The sequence below is a fragment of the Periophthalmus magnuspinnatus genome, chromosome 6, assembly GCF_009829125.3.
Source record: "Periophthalmus magnuspinnatus isolate fPerMag1 chromosome 6, fPerMag1.2.pri, whole genome shotgun sequence".
In the NCBI taxonomy this organism is placed as follows: Eukaryota; Metazoa; Chordata; class Actinopteri; order Gobiiformes; family Gobiidae; genus Periophthalmus; species Periophthalmus magnuspinnatus.
The window spans coordinates 17,361,236-17,381,161 of record NC_047131.1 but is presented as its reverse complement, the minus strand read 5'-3'; the positions used below and the strand labels follow the sequence as shown (position 1 = coordinate 17,381,161).

Genomic DNA, 19,926 nt, shown 5'->3' with positions numbered 1-19,926 from the left:
ATTGTAGTTTGCTGTCACTGTTCTGCTGCCCCAGGACCTGCAAGAATCCCTGAGCTCATGAGTGCCCCCTACCATGAGGTCAGGTAACTACGTGCCTCAGTCAGCGCCTTTTCACTGCCACTTAAAGCAGTAGCTGTCAATGCTGAGCAAACAGCACAGTCAGTCCATGGTGAGGCACGAACGGCTGGTGCTTCTCCGCGTCTTTTCAGTATTTGAACAGTAAAAGTAAAAAATCGGCGATTTTGAAAGAAACAAATCAAATAAAAGTTGCAAAGTTAAATAGAAAATAACTTTATACTACAAATCATTGGATAAATATAACCATTTCATTTATTTTTTCTCTGTGATGACAGGTGAGGCACGGCTTCACCTGCGTGCCCTGACTGCACTTCACTGGTACGTTCTGTTGCTGCTGAAAATAATATATTTTATAAAAATGATTTACTGTAAGCAATAATACAAGAACACATCTTAATCAAACAATATTATATAATTAATGTATTATGGAATGCTAATTCTAAATTTTCTAAGTTTAATTTGTATTGTAAAATTTTTCTTCGGCTGACTCCCGTCCTTGTTTGCTCTCTGCTCTCACCATGTTTGTGTCTGTGCTGTTCCTGTTGATATGGCTCTGCTTCTTGTTGGTTCAGTTCAAGTGTCGACGGCCCAAAAATTTTTCTCCTGGACCCTTCGCTCTGCCATTTTTGGGAAATGCAATCAGCTTAAACCATGACAACCCCCTGAAGTACTTCGAATCCGTAGGTGTATGGATCAAAATTACCACAGTCAGCAGACTTGTGTTCTTTATTACATCATTTTGATTAATATTTCAAAGTTCCAAAGTATAACAATGTTTCATGGGTGTCATTGATTATAACTTGGTGAGACTTGCCACATAGTAAGATGAGGTTGAAAATATCCAGCCTTTTCTCATTAATAATTAAATTCAGTTTTTCTCCCAGAAAGTGTATTGTAAAAGCAGAACTTATTTTATTTCTTGCAAGCTTGAGCCATCAGCTGTACCAGGGGTGTCCAAACTTTTCTCATTAAGGGCCACATATATAAACACAGACAAAGCTGAGGGCCGATTGAAGACCATGGTCAATTGTAAAAAAAAAATTCCGTTAGCTTTGTATTGTAACATGGTACTAATGCCACGAAAATGAGGCGCCATCTCAGTGTTTTCTCATTGTTACAGGGAGCCATTGTGAAGACATTAATGTGTGTGTGTTATGTCTGTCACAGGTATATTTAATTATATTTTCATGTATGTAAAATGGTAATTGGTGCATTTGTTTCTCAGAATATTTTTCACTACCACCCATGTAAATTCAAAATTATTTTATTGTTCATGTATGATTTATATAATTGAGTCCTGTAGCATTGTAATAGCACAGCCAGAATGTATTTGTAAGATCTCTCTCTGTGTCGCATGTTAAAGACCTGGTGACTACATCCTGGTGAAGGACATCAGAAGGAAGAACTGGTGGTCCAAATGCTGGCAAGGCCCCTTCTGTGTGTTGCTGACCATCTACACTGTAGTAAAAGTAGCTGACAGAGTGACCTGGATCCACACCAGCCACTGTAAAAAAGGTAATCTCAGCCGTTGGTTCCTAAGAATGCTGTGCCAAACTATCATACTACAGATGTAAACACTAAGAAACATCTACGTTGTGGCAAGTCCCGAGCATTAGCCCCTAAACTGAGGCTAAGTCGGTGTGCTGGGTAGGGATGGGTGAAATGAAATGAGATCTTGCGATCTGTACCGAACAAAAGTGGGCGTTCCCAATGGAGACTCAAACTGAAGCGTGCATTGTGAACAAGGCGATCACGTGATGAGATCTCATCCAGAGCAGGTGACGTCAGAGAGGTTCACACTCATCCAGCGCTTATAAGCAGTTTGAATTTGCTGCACCACTCGTGGGTTGTTGTCAGCGTTTATAGGAGTTAGCGAGTTAGTAAGTTTGTCAGTTAGTGAGTTCGTTAATCAGTGAGTTATTAGGTAGGTGTATTAGATAGTTGGTTGGTCAGTTAGTGAGTTGGTGAGTTAGACGTAGGTGAGTAAGTTGGTCAAGTAGTGAGTTACTGTTGCTGTTTTTAGATGATATTTGGCATAAGCTTGACAGAAATGTACAAGACAGACTAAAAAGACCAAGGAGATTGTTGTGGATTTCCGCAGGAGAAGTCACAACAACCACCTACCTCTCCTCATTGGCTCCGAGGCGGTGGAGAGGGTGAGCAGTTTTAAATTCCTGGGGGTAACCGTGACTGATGACCTGTCCTGGGGTGATCACATCACCTCAGCTGTACGGAAGGCCCAACAGCACCTCTACTACCTGAGGAAACTGAGGAGTGCCCACATTCCCAGACCTCTGATGTTGAACTTTTATAACTGTGCCATCAGTAGTGTTCTGACATATGGATTTTTAGTGTGGTTCTCCAGCTGCACTAAGGCTGACCAGCAGGCACTCCAGCAGGTGGTGAAAGCAGCCGGCATCGGAACCACTCTTCCAGAAATCGGCACCATCTACTCCACTTGCTGTCTGAGAAGAGTGCACAACATCCTGCGGGATCAACATCACCCTGCGCACCATCTTTTTCACCTGCTGCCCTCAGGGAGAAGGTACAGGTCCATACGGACCAGAACATCCAGACTGGCCAACAGTCTGTATCCACAGGCTGTGAGGCTCCTGAACTCTGCCCCTCTCCCCTCTCGGCCCCTCTCTCACGGACAAAAACAACATCCAACTCTCAATAACACTGAACTGGTTGCATTGTTGCATTTTGTCATTATTCTCAAGTCCCTGTCTGTATGTCCCTGTTTTTGTTTTTGTGCACCTTACTGACACCATCATGCTGCTACAAGACTGTCTCATGTTGTACTGAAGCCACACTGGGTCAATGTTTACACTGGGGTTTAAGGGTATTTATTATTTATGGATTGCACTTTATGGGATGCTCCAAACACAATTTCGTTGTTCTTTTGTGACAATGACAAATAAACTGAACTGAACAAAGATCTTTGTAGCAGATGCAACCACTGAAGTAGTTACCTTGCTGAAGTTCCAATACCGAGAAGCGAGGATCCATTAATGTACTGGACCAAATCAAAAGTGCTATACCCAACCCTGTATAATCTTTTCAAAAGTTTCCTCTGCTCCCTAGAATCCTCTGTTCCTTGTGAGAGAATATTTTCAAAAGCTGGAGACATTCTTTCCAACAAAAGAAACCGTCTCAGTCCAAAAACCCTTAAAGAAAAATTGTATTTTTAAATAAAAATCAATGAAACAGAATTGTGTGACATGTTTTAATATTTTTATAGTCATTTTTATATACAGGCTTTTACAAATATCCAAAGTGTTAGTTGAAATAACTAAGGCTAATACACAGCTCAAATGTTGTAATGTATGCAAAGTAACAGCAGATGGCAGCAATATGAGACCTCATTACTGTACCACATTTTGAATCATTTGGCTATGAGATCTCGTCATCTGATAAGATCTCATTTCCCCCATCACTAGTGCTGGGCCCCTCCGTTGAAGTTAGTCCGAGTGCTGACCCCTACGTTGACCAAGGACGTTCGGAAGATCAACCAACATGCCCAAAGAAATTGACATGGGACAAAAGCCCGACAGCACCAACAGATTCGCCTACGAGAACACACAACAAAGAAAACAAGGTTTTCCTGCTCACACACTGTGACGGCTGTGTGGCCCTTGGGGTATTATAAACGTACCATGTGCTGGATTTACTCTTGCATTTTATCATCACCCTAATTTTAGTTACTAATTTACATAGAAATACAGAAGGCAAATGCACAATACATGTATTAAAAAGATCAGAGTACAAAGGTTACAATACTTACCCAACACTTGGATCCTGGCCCTACAGGTTGAGGCCAGGAAGGACACCAATGAGTTCTGCTATGTGAGTGCACACTTGCGTTACACATGTGGAGAATCTGACTTGTTTAACTAACTACATGACATGTCTCTCCGTACTCATGGACCATATTAACAAGCTATGGTCAGCTGTTCCACTACTGTCCCACCACTTCCAACCAGGCAAAAGTCATAGGTCTGACCAAAACACAAGAGGTCAGGATATCAGCTGGACAAAAATTCTTGAATGGTATCATACCTTGGTACAGTGGTATTCACAATGGCCACGAAATTGGCCACCTAGCCACTGATTTGGAAAATTTAACAGCCCTGACTATGCAAGGTTTTGAACAAATGACTAAAGCAGCGCGACTTCTGGGGCAATAATTTATATAGATAGTTTATGTAATAGGCCTCTGAGATAATAGAAAAGATGATCAATATTATATATGAATGACTTGTTAATATAACCAAGCTTGACCACAACCTATCCAGTGGCTGGAACTGGTGGGTCTGGCTCACTGGTGGATGGGAAGCTTGACCCGTATTTCCCGTATCATTGGCCTAATCACTTTTACATTTTTATTCTGCTGCCTCATTCCCTGGATCCGCAACCTAATCAGTAGAATGGTCCAAAATGCCAGTGTCCAATACACTGCCTTACTGATCTCCCCATCTATCATACACCCACTGACTCAGATGACACAGACTCAGACTTTGACATCACTGTTTAAACATGGCTCTACTGGACAAACTATGGTCCTGATCTTGGTCTTGGTCCAACCACTGGTTCTCCTACCAGTCTTCAAGACACTTCAAAAATGGCTTTGTGACATATATACTCCAATATCTACAAATGTTAATAAACTATGTTGGTCCAGGCTTCTCTAATTTTACTCCAAATGGCTCAGTACATATGCATTTAATATGTCAGTAAAAATAAATATAATAACTTGCAATGTAGTTTCTAGAAAAAGTGGTGGTATTAGATTGCTTTTTACGATATTGATGTCCACTCAAAGTATGTTTGCCTAACCATAAAAGTCTTCATAACTTCATAGCTGTTCACTATCACTGGAGGTGGGGCTAAAGAACCCACAGATTTTTACTTCAACTTCAGATTACTCCCGTCCTTGTTTGCTCTCTGCTCTCACCATGTTTGTGTCTGTGCTGTTCCTGTTGATATGTCTCTGCTTCTTGTTGGTTCAGTTCAAGTGTCGACGGCCCAAAAATTTCCCTCCTGGACCCTTCACTCTTCCATTTTTGGGGAATGCACTCAGCTTAAACCATGACAACCCTATGAAGTACTTCGAATCGGTAGGTATATGGATCAGAATTACTACTTTATTATTGTATTGTGGGGAGAGCCGTCTCACTATAATAGGTAAGACAATTGGTAAACACAAACACTGAACCACTTCAGTTAAATTAAGCCTCTAATGGATGGTACAGCAAAGCAGTGCTTTGTTATGAAGACATTTATGGTCGTCTCACAGTAGGCTGCGCAATTTTCCAAGTTGGAAGTCAGCAGATTGTGTTCTTTATTACATCGTTTTGATTAATATTTCAAAGTTCCAAAATATACCATAATATTCCATGGGTGTCATTGATTATAACTTGGTGAGACTTGCCACATAGTAAGATGAGTCACCTATTAAGGCTGAAATATCCAGCCTTTTCTCATTAATAATTCAATTCAGTTTTTCTCCCAGAAACTGTATTGTAAAAGCAGAACTTATTTTATTTCTTGCAGGGACACATATAAAAACATAGACAAAGCTGAGGGCCGATTGAGGGCCATAGACTAGTCACTGATACAGTGAATGCTTCAAATCTGTGTTATTATTACAAGTTAGACTAAACAACTATACCTTTGTTCATGCTTACATCCTCAATGGAAAGCATTAAATGAAAAAATGATTATTTAAATGATAAATTCTTGTTAAAGTAGATTTTCAGAAATGTACAGGGAAAAGTACTGGTCTGAGGACCGCATTCTGCCCCCGGGCCACAGTTTGGACATGCCTGCACTATGCAATGCTAGGATGGGAGCTGACAGGGATGGTCCACCCTTTTCTGACTTTTCTGACTTTTCTTTAAAATAAGTTATTACTTTTATAAGTGTCTGAGTTTTGTAGAGGCACGTTCACTGAAATTATGTTTGTAGATGCTTTATACATGTGTATTTTCAAGACCAAACAAAAAACTATGCACACAGGGGCCGACTGGTCTATTGAGCTAAATCACAGAGGAGTCTGGGTCTTGTTGAAACCCAGGGGTATAATGTAATTTAACCTTATTACACAGTTGGAGGCCTGAATGGGACAAAGTAAGCAAGTCAATCTGATAAACAACAAAGATGCCAAAGACTTTGACACGTAAATACTGGGTTACTTTTTCCTCTAAATGCTATTCGTTAATGTTTTCTTTGTGGTGGCAGTTCTGGTTAACCAGAAATCCATTTCAACCAGGAATTGATTTCAATGACAAATTTAAGCTTTTGTAAGATGTTTATTGATGATATTCTCAATGTTTGTGTGTTTTTCTATTGGTTTCCAGTTGAGGAGGACTTATGGGAACGTCTACAGCCTGTACCTAGGGCCCAGAGCTGCTGTGATGGTGAATGGGACCCAGGCTCTGAAAGAGGCTCTGGTTAACAAAGCTGTGGACTTTGCTGGACGACCTCAGGACACCTTCATGATGGCAGTTTTTGAACACAAAGGTTACTATTTTTTACTTGTTTCATACTTATAACAAAACATGCAAGAAAAAAGTCTGATAGCTCAGCCCTAAGCATTAATTTTAATAATAACCTGCTTCTGTTTTAATGTTTTATATGGGCTTATATATGTATTTATATTGTATTTTTTCTGTACTTGAACAGCCCATGAAAAAGGGAGTGCAAGTACTCTCATTGGGCTCTCCCTGTATAAATAAAGATAAAGAAAAAAAGAATTGGGGAGGGCACAGGACATATGTGCAAAAGGCTAATGAGATCAAGGACAAAGTTAGAGGTGGGAAAAATATGTAGAAGTAAAAGATGTAGACAGACTAATAAAAAAGGATTATCCAAGCGTGTGAGTGAAACAAAATACAAGTCAGAGCATGTTTTTGATGAGGTATAACATGGTTTAAAGCTCACAAGAATGAATTTTGTGTAACAAAGGACATTCATTTAGAAGTCTTGAAGTCATGTTGTACAGTATGAGCAAAACATCAAACATGTCTTATGTCAATCATAGCTGTCAGCTGTGGTATTAAGGAGAAATAAATTTTAAAAAAAAGTAATCAAGTGGGAAATTAAAATAAAAAAGAAATCACCTTTTTTATATGTATGTATGCCATTATGAGTACAAGCCAAAGCTAAAAATAAATAAATCAATAATTATAAATAATCATTTGGGGTTCACTGTGGGTGAGGGTCCAAAAGTGATTTTAAGAATTGTATTAATTACCTGCCAGGGTGATATAGAAACACAATGATGTTGTAATAGTACTGCCAATATATTATAAGATCCAGGCCAATTAGACCTATAAAAATTTCATTCAGAACCTTTCATGGTACATCTGTTTCCCACTGCTAGTTGCCATGAAGTTTGACGTCAGACTTTTTACCAATATTGTACCAAAATTTACCAATACTTCCTGCTAATTTAATTCTTAAAATTAAATTAGCAGCAGGAGAGGAACAAAACAAATGTCTTACTACATGTAAGCACGTAACAGGACCAAAAATACATTTTAAATGGGGAATCGTAGACCCATGGGAACATAAGTACACCATGTAAGTACGCACGGCTGCTGTCCACGTCCATTTCATTCACAGCCTCTACACCCTGATAGAATCATTACTCAATCAACCAAATAATCAGCTACTCCAAAAGAACATTTAACACATTTTTATAAGACTAAGACTGTTTATAATTTCTGTGCCAGGGTGACCTAGGAACATAATGATAATGAAATAGTTTTAAAGCATTACAGATGAGGCATAAACTTAAAAATCCATTTCAAACATGGAAGAAAAAGTCATGTGAGTCACTATACACTTTGGGAAGAAAGCTGATTGGCTGTTGTGCTAATGGCCAAGAAATATGTGCATGTGAATACTACTGATGTACCAAAGGGCCTGTCAGAGCTAGGAACAAGTTACGTAAGTTTAAATACCTACTTCCTCCTTTTGTGGTTTGAAAATTGGTACTCCTGCTTTATTAATGAATCTGAATTATGTGCCTGTGTGCAGGTGTAGGTCTAACTGATTATGGTCAAAAATGGAAGGAGCAACGTCGGTTTGCTATAATGACCATGAAAAACTTTGGTTTGGGCAAACAGTCGATGGAGGAGAGGATTCTCGGAGAACTACAGTACACAATCAATAAACTGAAGAAAAACACAGGTGTGTTAATAATTCCCATATTCAATACATATTCTTTGAGCTCATTGTGTTGGACTGAGAGTCATGCTGTGTTCTAGGAGAAGCACTTGGCCTGAAAGGTCAAGAAAACCCCCGCACAACGTTTCGGTCCCTCTGACCTTCCTCAGGTCGTCCTATTTGTCAAATTGTAAAAACAATGTACAGTTTATGTACATTAACAAATAAATAAAAACTGAGCCTTTTAAACGTTGACACACATTGTTAATAAATTAATCACATTGACTGTGTCAACATTTGTCAGAGTTTTGCTTTTTATCCATTGTGTGCTAGACTGTGTATAATTGTCACAAATCCGTGTGATGGAAATGTATGTGTATTTATGTTCTGAGGAAAATATTCTTATCATATGTCTTTGTGTAAATGCATTTGATCTGTGTCAATCTGTCAGAGACCCAGACCAATAATTAACATGTGTGAAGACTCAGTCTCTATGTTGTTATACCTGTCTTTAAGTGACACCATTATTGTTGTGAAAAGACAATATATTTTGGTCAATAATAATCTATATGCACTTTGACACATGTCAAAGTCTGACTCACAGACTGACACAGATCAAATGCATTTTCACAAAGAGATATGATAAGAATTTTGTCCTCACAACATTAATGCACATAGATTTCCATCACATCCACCTGCACCAGAATAAAGTGAATGAATTAAATTGCCTGGACAGCTCTAATTAACTCGGACAGTGTGCGTCTCAGTCACCTGTTCACAGTGAGGAGCAGCTGTGCTCCAAGTCCAAGTCTAGAATGAGTGCTTATTATTAGTATTATTATTAAGGAGAAGGTGCAAGTGGAGAGGAGAGGCAGGTAAAGTGTGCATTAAATCATGGACTTGTGGAGTGATGAAAAGATCAGCCTTTATATCACCACACACCACATGCTTACTCCACAAGCTTACGCGGCACAGTGCAGCACCTTTTAAGCATACTCGGCACATCCTCTGCACACAAAATACAAACTAAACCCTGCTATGGTCAGAGAGTGGAAGTTACCAGATTAGCTCTGCATATGCAGCAGACCCAGGTGTACCACTGGATAGGCCGAGGCTGTCATCCCCAAGACAGACCACATTCAGTGGACAGGGCTGATGGAGTGCTCAAGCTCAAGCCAAGATGAGTAGTGCCCCGGGCCTTACCCTAGTAGGCTGTGCATGCCACATGCATTGTAAGCAGCTTCAGCTCCAGATCCAAAGCTCAACCTGGAGTTGCTGTGCAGAACCAGGGCTGTGTGCTCCGTGTGCTGTATTTTGAGAGGACACCAGGACTAGCCCGTTGTTGAGGTAGAAGATCCAAATGCCCTCTTGGGTCTATGAAAGTGATGAAAGTGCATGGAGTAAGGGAGTAACATTGGAGTGACATGCTCTCCTTGAACCCTGTGGTGTGCCGGGAAACACCTAGTTAGCGTTAGCATAACTAAATCCAAGAGCCCTGCCATACACCTATCCCTGTCCAAAGGGGAGGTGGGTTTCCCACTGGGCCAGAGAGTGGATGATGAAAGCAGGCAGAGCTCTAACGAAGTCTTTGATGGACGCCTGTGATGTTGCACCAGCTATCAAGATTGCAGCACTCCAGGGACCCAATCTCAGAAAGCCACTAGAACTGCAGAGACTGAACCACATGGAACTGCAGTGGACAACTTATCGGAGAATAACATAAATAGTATCGATATTACTTTTGTCAGAATTGTTCTCAAATGCAGCACAAAGCCATGTTTCATTTTCCAAACCGGAAGTTAGAGACATTTTTTTTAATTAACACTTGGAAGATCCAGTCTCTCTAGAACAACTAGAATGCAGCATTGAAGTATGTACGGCGACAGTGGCTCAGTGGTTAGAGTGTTGGTCCCCCAACCCGAAAGTCGGAGGATCGAGTCCCGCTCGGACCAAGTTCTGTCGTTGTGTCACTAGGCCCATTGCCTAGTATGAAAGTGCAAATGATTGGTGGTCGGAGGGGCTGATGCCGCAGATTGGCAACCTCGCTTCTGTCAGTAGTAACTTAACATCACTAAGTGTGGAAATGAATGAATAATGGCTGTAGTGTAGCACTTTGACAAGCCTGTAAAGTGCATTATAAGACATTATTATTATTTTACAGCATTTCCTAAAACTGTTCTCTTGTGTCATTTAGGTAAAAGCCTGAGTGCTCAAGTCATGTTTCACAACATCGCCTCCAATGTGATCTGCCTTGTTCTGTTTGCAAAACGATTTGAATATGATGATGAATTTATAGTAAAATATGTGGAAAATTTCAGTACGAGTATGAAGACAATCAATGGACCTTGGTCTTTCGTAAGTTTTCATATATTTCTATTGAAACATAAACACATAAGTCCAGTGTTGTGATAATCATTCTGTTTTCTTGCAGCTGTATGATAGTTTTCCCTGCATTCGCCGCTTGCCATTACCATTCCACAAAGGTTTAAAGGCAATGCAGGTAGTGCCTAAAAATATATTTTTTTAAATTTTAGTTCTTAAAAAAAAAGAAAAATCTTGTTTTTGTGCCAAAGACAGCGAAAAGAATGACTTCTTCTATAATAAATGAGCACAAGAAGACCAGAGTTCCAGGACAACCTCGGGATTTTGTCGACTGCTACCTGGATGAAATAGACAAGGTGAATACTTTGCACTGTACTTGTATTTGAAATCTTGTCATTTCCAGAGTTATTCCATTGCTATGTATACAGTTGAAACCAGAAGTTTACATTTATATAAAACAACATATACACAACCGTCTGACATGAAATCAGACTAGATTGATTTTTCCTGTTTAGGTCAATTAGGATTAACAAAATTATTTCTATTTGCTAAATACCAGAATGATGAGAGAAGGATTTTTTTTGGTTTTCATTACTTTCTTCAAAGTCAGAAGTTTATATACGGTAAGATTACTATGCATTTAAACAATTTGGGAAAACCCAGATAATTATGTAATTTCTTTGGAAGCTTCTGATTGGTTTATTGACGACATTTGAATTATTTAGAGACACACCTGTGGATATATTTGAAGGCACATCTGAACCGCACTGCTTCTTTGTGTAACATCATGAGAAAGTCAAAAGAAATCAGCAAAGATATCAGAACAGTGACCTTGCACAAGTCTGATTCCTCGTTGGGTGCAATTTCCAGACTCCCGAAGGTGCCACGTACATCTGTTAAAACTACTATATGAAAAGATAAAGACCATGAGAATGTCCAGACATCATACTGCTCTGGGAGGAGATGGGTTGTGTGTCCCAGAGATCAACATGCTTTGGTCCAAAATGTACATACTAACCCAAGAACAAAAGCAAAAAACTTTTTAAAGGTGTTGGCTAAAGGTAAGAGTGGTACACACACAGGGACAAAGACCTGCACTTTTAAAGATATGTCCTGTGGTCTGACAAAACTAAAATTATACTGTTTGGCTATAATCAGAAAAGTTATATTTTGGATGTGTTGTGGAAAAAATGACAATTCTAGATGAAAAGTAATCCATTTGCGAAGCCCGGTGGGTTTTGAAATACAAACAAAGTTTATTCTTTGTTCCAGCAGATACAGACAGGACAGGGCCCAGACCTGCCCTGGCCACAGACTGGCAGCCTCCCGGGCCCCCAAGTTTCTAGTCTCAGTTTAAGTCTAAGTTCCCGAGCATCTGAGCTCTGACTATTTATACCAGAATGACAATGTTACATACATTTCAAAGCAGAGTGACGTTTGTTTCACACCCATATGATAATGAACGTTTACACTAAGACAGGTAGAACAACGACGAGTTTCCTGTCGGATGGAGACAGAGCAACATGAATATACTAACATTTCCATGACAGAGGAAAACGGGGAAAGCTTGTAAGCTTCAGAACACCATTACAACTGTGAAATACGGGGGGTGGCAGCATCATGTTGTGGGGTTGTTTTGCTGAAGGAAGGACTGGTGCACTTCACAAAAAAGGATTTATTTCAAGCAGATTAATGGGCAAAAGAAGTCAGTATACATGTATTCAGTACACTTAATGCACATTTCCCACATTTTTTCTTAATTAAATTCAAAAAGGAGTGATAAGAAGAAAACATTAAATCCACCCCTGTCTTCATTAGAACATAAGTTAAATGCTTTGTTTAAGCTTCCTTTTCAGTTGAACATTTATATATAGCTATTGAAGATTTAAAAGTGTGATTTTTGGGCCACCCTGTATAACAGTCGTCAACTTGTCTGGGTCAGGCCTTACCTCACAACAGTCCACCATATCCCATGAATTTTACCTCAACTGCATGTTCACGTCACAACACTCCATCACTGGTCCTGATCCTCCTCTGGGCTGGCTCTGGCACACCGGGACACCTATGCAGAGTGCAGTGTGCACTCCAAACAACTGCTAATAGTCCTAGGCTACTCTCAGAGAAGTTACAACTACAATTCACAGTACTCACATGGTTGGCAGGAATCCATTTCCTGGCGCTGCGTGTATGATGCTGTCCCAGTGTACTCCTGGTGCATGTGCCTTGATTCTGCTACAACTCCCGCTGCTGCACTGCACTGCTTCTGTGCATCCCTCTCTTCATTTCTCTCTGCCCTTTGCGTCCTCCCTCACCAGCCAATAAAAACATGCATGTATTCCAAAATAAAAGCACAATACACTACAAATAAAACCATGCACTTCAAAAAAGTTGAAATCCTTGCTGTCTCTCTTGAAAGACAAAATTACATTCTTTTTAACATTCTTTTTTCCAGAGAGCCAATGACTACACGTCATTTTCTTGGGAAGAACTGTTGATAACCTGCCTCCAACTACATACTGCAGGCACTGACACTACATCAAACACACTGCTTATTGGATTCCTCTACCTCATGACCAAGCCTCACATCCAAGGTAGGATCATGTACTGTTGAGTTTTTGTTTTACTGTGGTCATGTTAATATTTTTATGTCTTCTCCCCAGAGCGCTGTCAGCAGGAGATAGACCGAGTGCTGGAGGGAAAGGACTTTGTCACTTTTGAAGACAGACACGACATGCCTTATGTCCAGGTATTGAAACATCATTAATGCAATGTATTTAATTTTCTTTTTTTTTGCTCTTTTCCTTAATGTTTATATGAAGAATTGCAATTGAAATGCAGACCTCAAGGAATAAATTACTCCTTTGCTCTCTTATTTACATATTCCCTGTTATGCTCCGTCAGGCTGTGGTGCATGAGAGTCAGAGAGTGGCCGACACTGTCCCTCTGAGTCTTTTTCATGTGACCACCAGAGACACAGAGCTGATGGGCTACTCCATTCCCAAAGTAAGAAGGATTAATAAATTACTCCATTTCAGTCATTGCTTCAATGGGACTTTTTGATCTCATCCTCTTTATGTAGTCCTACCCTTTTAAAGTGTGCATGAAAATGCTCTGGCAGTCATTCATTTTAGTTCAGGTTTCACCCCTTGCTTAAACTCATCTCAGTTTTTTGCTGTCAACCCCACTTTTTAGATCAGGGGCCTCAAACTCATTTTCACCGAGGGCCACATCAATAAAATAGTTGCTCTCAAAGGGCCAGATGTAAGTGTAAGACAGTAACTAAATGTAACTAAATATAATGTAAAATAAATACAACTACTTTTTAATCTTGCTAATTAACCGTTTCTATATTTATTACTTATTCAAGTTACCAATATTGGATATGGATTTGCATAGATATGAATAAAGGCTGTGTAACTGTGTATTTCCTGATAAACTGATATTTTAAAACGGTCAGACCTTTTAATTTACCTTGTTGTGGGCCATATAAAATAACGTGGCGGGCCACATTTGGCCCCCAGACCTTGAGTTTGACACATGTGTTTTAGATTGATGTCTATTGTAAGAAGTTGTGTATGTGTTAGTAGTATAAAATGTCTCTGTTTTGTTCCTAGGGCACTATAGTCATTCCCAACCTGTCATCAGCGCTCAATGAGGAGGGACAGTGGAAGTTTCCTCATGAATTCAACCCTGCAAATTTTCTCAACGATAAGGGGGAGTTTGTCAAACCAGATGCCTTCTTGCCCTTTTCTGCTGGTAGGGGTCTATTGTAGTGATACCAGAATGTCCAGTAGGGGAAAATGCAGTGCACCCAAATCACAATGCATTGCTTAATGTGTTTACATGCTTAAGTGTTCTACCTGCAGGAGCCTGTCCAGTTTTGTTCACCTGCCTTCTATCTCACATAGCATATTATGCTACAAATATTTAGTCTTAAGAGAAAAGAACTTTGAATGTAGGTGAGGGTGGCTGAGTGTTAGCAGCAGCAGAGGGACACACACGCACAGTGCGGTTCTGCCACTGACATAAGCCCCGACCCAGCACAACAACAGGGAAATCTGGGTCAGGCTTCAGTCAGGCTTGGGCAGAGAATCAAAACTAATTCAAACAGGAAGTAATGCGGCCTCAACATCCAGTATTCAAACCACTGATGTATTACTCTTCCAGCACATAAAGAAGTGACATAAAAGAGACAAAATACTTCTGTAAACTCTGATATAATTTATCGACTCTTCACAGAAGTATTTTGAACTCGTGGACACAGCGAACCAATCAAAGTGCCACTAGGTCCCTCCATACAATGAGGTATGGAGGGTCCTGTTGATGGAGGGCTTTGTAGCTGATGAAGATCTTGAAGTTGATGCAATGTGGGATGAAGAGCCAGTGGAGTCATTTTAGAATGAGGATGAAGTGTTCTCTGGAGTTTTGAGCTTTGTTAAGCAAAAAGTCCTCACCGCTGCATTGATTAATCATCATGATACAGCAACTGCATCACTGCGGACGCTGCACCGATCCACCTGTCAATCTCACGCTCCAACCTTCCCTCACTCGTGAACAGGACCCCGAGATACTTGAACTCCTCCACTTTAGGCACTCAACACCCACCCGGAGAGGGCAAACCACCTTTTTCCGGTCGAGAACCATGGCCTCAGATTTGGAGGAGCTGACTCTCATCCCAGCCACTTCACACTCGGCTGCAAACCGCCCCAGTGCCTGCTGCAGGTCCTGGCTTGATGAGGCCATTTATTTTATTTTATTTTTATTTTATTTATTTATTTGAAGGACAATGTGCAGATGCATTAAAAAGATGGCTGCACCAGATTTAGCAAAACGCTAATTTCCATCTGTAGTCCTTTGTGTCACAAACATTAAAAAACAATTCACACATAAAAAGTGCAATACAAAAGATAATGTACAAGTGTGCAAAATTTTCAATACATAGTGCAAACTACAAGTTATTAAAGTGCAGGACATATGCAACAAATATCAGAATAAATACAGTGTAGTCGCTATCAGATGATACCCACGAGGGTAACATCTGATAGCTCTGTACCTTATTGGTATTGTGAATGTAAACAAGACAGTAATATGACACTAAAACAGTACTATAACACTCATGATCTGGTAATCTAGTGGCCATCAGATGGTACCCACGAGGGTAATATCTGATGGCCGAATACCCATCTGGTATTGTTAGTGTGAGCAGGACTGATGGTCAAGAAGCTAGTTTTTGACAGCCCCTGAAAAGCTGTGATAATCTGCTATGTTCTTAAGATTTTCTGGAAGCCCGTTCCATTCCTTGATGGCTTTAAAAGAGAAGGCAGATTGAGAAAAAGCGGACTTTCTTATAGGAACATTGCAGTCACCCCTAGACACGGACCTTAACACTCTACTTGTTAGTTGAGAGCGAGGCTGTACATAGGTCTTTAGTGGGGGTGGGACAGCATCATGTAAGATTTTATGTGCCATGAGGACAACACCATCTGCAAACAGCAGAGATTAAATAATCTGGTCTCTGATCCAGACCCCACCCAGCCCCTGGTTGCAGCAAGAAATTCTGTCCATAAATACAATGAACACAACCGGTGACAAAGGGCAGCCCTGGCGGAGTCCAACGTGCACCGGTAACAGGTCTGATTTACTGCCGGCAATGCAAGCACAGCTCCTGCTCCGGTCATACAGGTACCGGACAGCCCTTAGAAAAGGGCTCCAGACCTCATCCTCCCGGAGCACCCCCATCAAAGGACACCAGGAGGGACAGAGTCGAATGCCTTCTCCAGATCCACAAAACACATATGAACTGGTTGGGCAAATTCACATAAACCCTCGAGGACACAATGGAGGGTTTGATTATCGGTTGGATTCTCCTGTCTAATTTCCTGGAATAGACCTTACTGGGAAGGCTGAGGAACACACCCTCCAGTCCCCCTTCTTAAACAGAGGGACCACCATCCTGGTCTGCCACTCCACAGGCACTATCCCCGACTGCCACGCGATGTTACAGAGACGTGTCAGCCAAGACAGATCCAGAACATTCAGAGACTTAAGGTACTCGGTACGAATCTAGTCCACCCCCATAGCCTTACCACCAAGGAGCTTGCCAACCACCTCAGTGACTTCAGCGGGGGATGAGTGCGCCTCGGAGTCCCCAGTCTTTGCTTCTTCCTCAGAAGATGTGACAGTGGGATTGAGGAGATCCTCAAAGTATTCCTTCCTCCGTCTGACAACATCCCCAGTCGAGGTCAGCGACTATTCGCCCGCACTGTAAACAGTGTTGGTGAAGCACTGCTTTTCCCTCTTGCCAGAATCTATTTGAGGTCATCCATAGTCCTCCACCATGGCCTCCCCGGACTCCTCCCAACCCCGAGTTTTTGCTTCTGCTTCTGCAACTGCACAAGCCGTGGCACTCTTGGCCCACTGGGACTTGTAAGCTGCCTCAGGAGTCCCACAAGTCAACAAGGTTCCTGATGTCTGAGCCGCAGGTAACTTGGAGGATTGCGACTCAGTAGCCAACTCCAATGCAGAGAGACAGACCACCCTCAGTGAATGAGGCATGGTCATGTGTCATGATGCACGCATTATCTGCCTCCTGTGTTGTCTCCCTGTGTGCTTTCCCCTCCCCCACCTGTCTGAGCCTGGAGCTGGGCAGAGCCCCTGGCTCCTCCCGTTCGCACCTGCAGCCCATCAGCACAATTACCTCAACCTGCTGCTGGGTATAAGATGGACCATCTCAAGACATTCGGGGCTAGATTGTCTGTTTGTCCTCCCCCTGCTCCCAGGACCATCTAGGACCAGACACTCGGTGCCAGATCGGCCGCGTGTCCACATTCCTGCTCTCTCGCTCGTCCCTGCTCCTGGTCTCTGGTCCTGCTCCTGACTCTGCGATCCAACTCCGGTACAGTCAACCCCTTGTCTTCACCTCCTCGTCTCATCTTTGGCTCCGGCTTGCTCCTCGTCCCCCACTCCTTGGACTACCCCTGCTCGGCTCTCTCTGGCTCCGTTCCCAGTCCCGTCCTCGCCCTGGTCCTGGCCGCTCTCTGTTCCTGTTCCGGCTCACCGTGACGTATTCCCGGACCCCGGCTCGCACTCCGCTCCCCGCTCCTTGTTGGTTTAATGAACTCTTGTCTTATTGCACAAACTGTAAATAAACACTGTAAATCTGCCCCGAGTTCTGCACTCTTTGGTCCGCCTTACACCAGCCATTACGACAGTCATGCCACATCGGGAGCAAGCATCAGCAGTGAGCCTTGCCTCAAATGTTCTGCACCCACACATGAAGGACATGAATCATGACAATCATCATGCTATATGGGCGCCATCATGGCAAAGCAGACTAAGCAACTGCTTAGGGCCCCAAGGCCACCAAAGGGCCACCAAGAGCCAATGTATTTATGATATTGAAAATGATGATTGGAAAGTTGTTGTTGTTTTTTTTGGAAACTGTTGTTGTTGTTTTTTTTTTGTTTTGTTTGCTTTTGTTTTTATTGTACCGTATTTTAACAGGGTGCTCATGAAAAAAAGAGTCTATAAATAAAGATAAATGAAAAAATGCAGTTTTTGGAGATCAGTGGAGGGAGACTGTACAGGGGGCTCTTGCAGTAGTCAAGTTTGGATGAAATTAAGGCATGGATGAAGATGTGATGATGTGATGAGACAGATATGGGGTTTAAATGAGAGGGTGGGGAAAAAGAGGAATCTAAGGCCTAAGGGGAAGGAGTGACTGTCTGGCCGTCCATGGAAAGACTGAAGGGGCGGATGCTGATGAGTTCTGATTTATTTAGTTTTAGAAATACTTGTATTTGATTTCTATCTTTGTCCAGGTCCTCGAGTGTGTCTGGGAGAAAGCCTGGCCCGTATGGAGCTCTTCCTCATCTTCGTAACTCTTCTGAGGAAGTTTAGGTTCATTTGGCCTGAGGACGCAGGAGAGCCTGACTATGAGCTGGTGTTTGGCCTCACCACGACCCCCAAACCATTCAACATGAAAGTGGAGCTGAGAGCTGCACAGTGAAGAATGTATTTGATCACAAAACTGCACCCTGGAAATCAATACCACATTATATTTTTGTAATACAAATTCACAAATGTTTTAAATCAATAGCTTCATTTACTTCAGCCTTAATCATACATACCAATTAATGCATCATATTTTTACATTTTAACCCTTAATGCTATTTGTAAGGCAAAAATTTAAAAAAGTAAATTCTTTCAAGTAATTACATTTTTTGTGTGGGAATAATCAGAGGCTGAGGGTAGTGCTGTAAAATCAGCATTGATTTGGACATTTTTAATAAATAATCGCACCTGTAGACTTTCATCACAAAAATGCACACTCGAAAATAAATAAAGGTAGTCATCCAGTTTTTTTTTCTCCGTAAAATGTCTTTGTTTACTTCTTCCTCAAATATACCATGTTGTTCTAAAATTTAAACTGTCTGTGTAATCCCTCAGTCGTCTAGGTCTGATCCATAAAATTTAAGCCTTTAAATACCATTTTAGTTGTAAATCTATTTTGTCTAAAACACACATTTTTAGTGGATTTTGTGTGGAGATACACATGTGGACAAAATTGTTGCTGTCCTTCGGTTAATGAAAGAAAAACTCACAATGGTCACAGAAATAATTTGAATCTGACAAAAGTAATAACTTACCATTGTGAGTTTTTCTTTCATTAACCGAGGGGTACCACCAATTTTGTCCACGTGTGTACAAGCATCTGTGTGGGGGTTGATGGAGGGGTAATATTTCCATTGTGTAAAAATCTATGAAAATGTAAACATAATGCTTGAAATGGTGGAACAACAAAACATAGGAAAAATCTCCAAACCGTCAAAAACTGTAAAATATTAATATTAAAACATTTTGTTTTTTCATGACTCTGCTTTCAAATTAAAAATTCAGTGTAATTAATTTATCAATGGTTGCATAAACAATGAAAGATATATACACCTTAAAGTGTACTCACACACGACTTCCCAAATGCCACGTTCAGACCACAGCATGAAAATCTCACCAAATGCCTCTGGTAGGACATCCTTGCATTTGAGGGCACACACTGGATTTTTCTACTCTGGTGTCTGAAGCCTGACGCAAATGCTCCAGGTGTTAACTGTTTTTTTTTGTTTTTTTTTTTGGGGGGGGGGGGGGGGGGGGGGAATTAGCCAACTATCTAATAAAAGACATTAACTGTTTTAGCATTAACACTGCTTAGTTACAATGAGACTTTGACCCCAACTTGTGTTGCACCGACCTGCCTCTCCCCCATATCCAGCCACTTGATATTCATTTCAGAGTATTTTTCTATAGCCCAAAATCAACTTGCAGGGCTTGTCACACAGTCATCGGTTAATAACA

The 19,926-nt window shown here is 41.2% G+C and overlaps 1 protein-coding gene across 3 annotated transcripts; it reads left to right on the top strand.

The window, feature by feature from the left end:
- Positions 1-563: 563 nt before the first annotated feature.
- On the top strand, positions 564-18,932 carry LOC117372202 (cytochrome P450 2D15-like). Of its 3 annotated transcripts, none has more exons than XM_055222620.1 (11): positions 564-758; positions 6,441-6,603; positions 8,125-8,277; positions 10,448-10,608; positions 10,685-10,753; positions 10,827-10,931; positions 13,028-13,166; positions 13,236-13,321; positions 13,477-13,578; positions 14,190-14,331; positions 18,396-18,932. In XM_055222620.1, exons 1-11 carry the CDS (start codon positions 597-599, stop codon positions 18,581-18,583), a joined length of 1,470 nt encoding a protein of 489 aa, XP_055078595.1. In that variant the 5' UTR covers positions 564-596; the 3' UTR covers positions 18,584-18,932. The 3 variants fall into 3 exon arrangements, with proteins under 3 accessions (XP_055078595.1, XP_033823858.1, XP_055078596.1); XM_033967967.2 differs by lacking the exon at positions 564-758 and adding an exon at positions 5,003-5,198; XM_055222621.1 differs by lacking the exon at positions 564-758 and adding an exon at positions 5,120-5,202.
- The last annotated feature ends 994 nt before the right edge of the window (positions 18,933-19,926 follow it).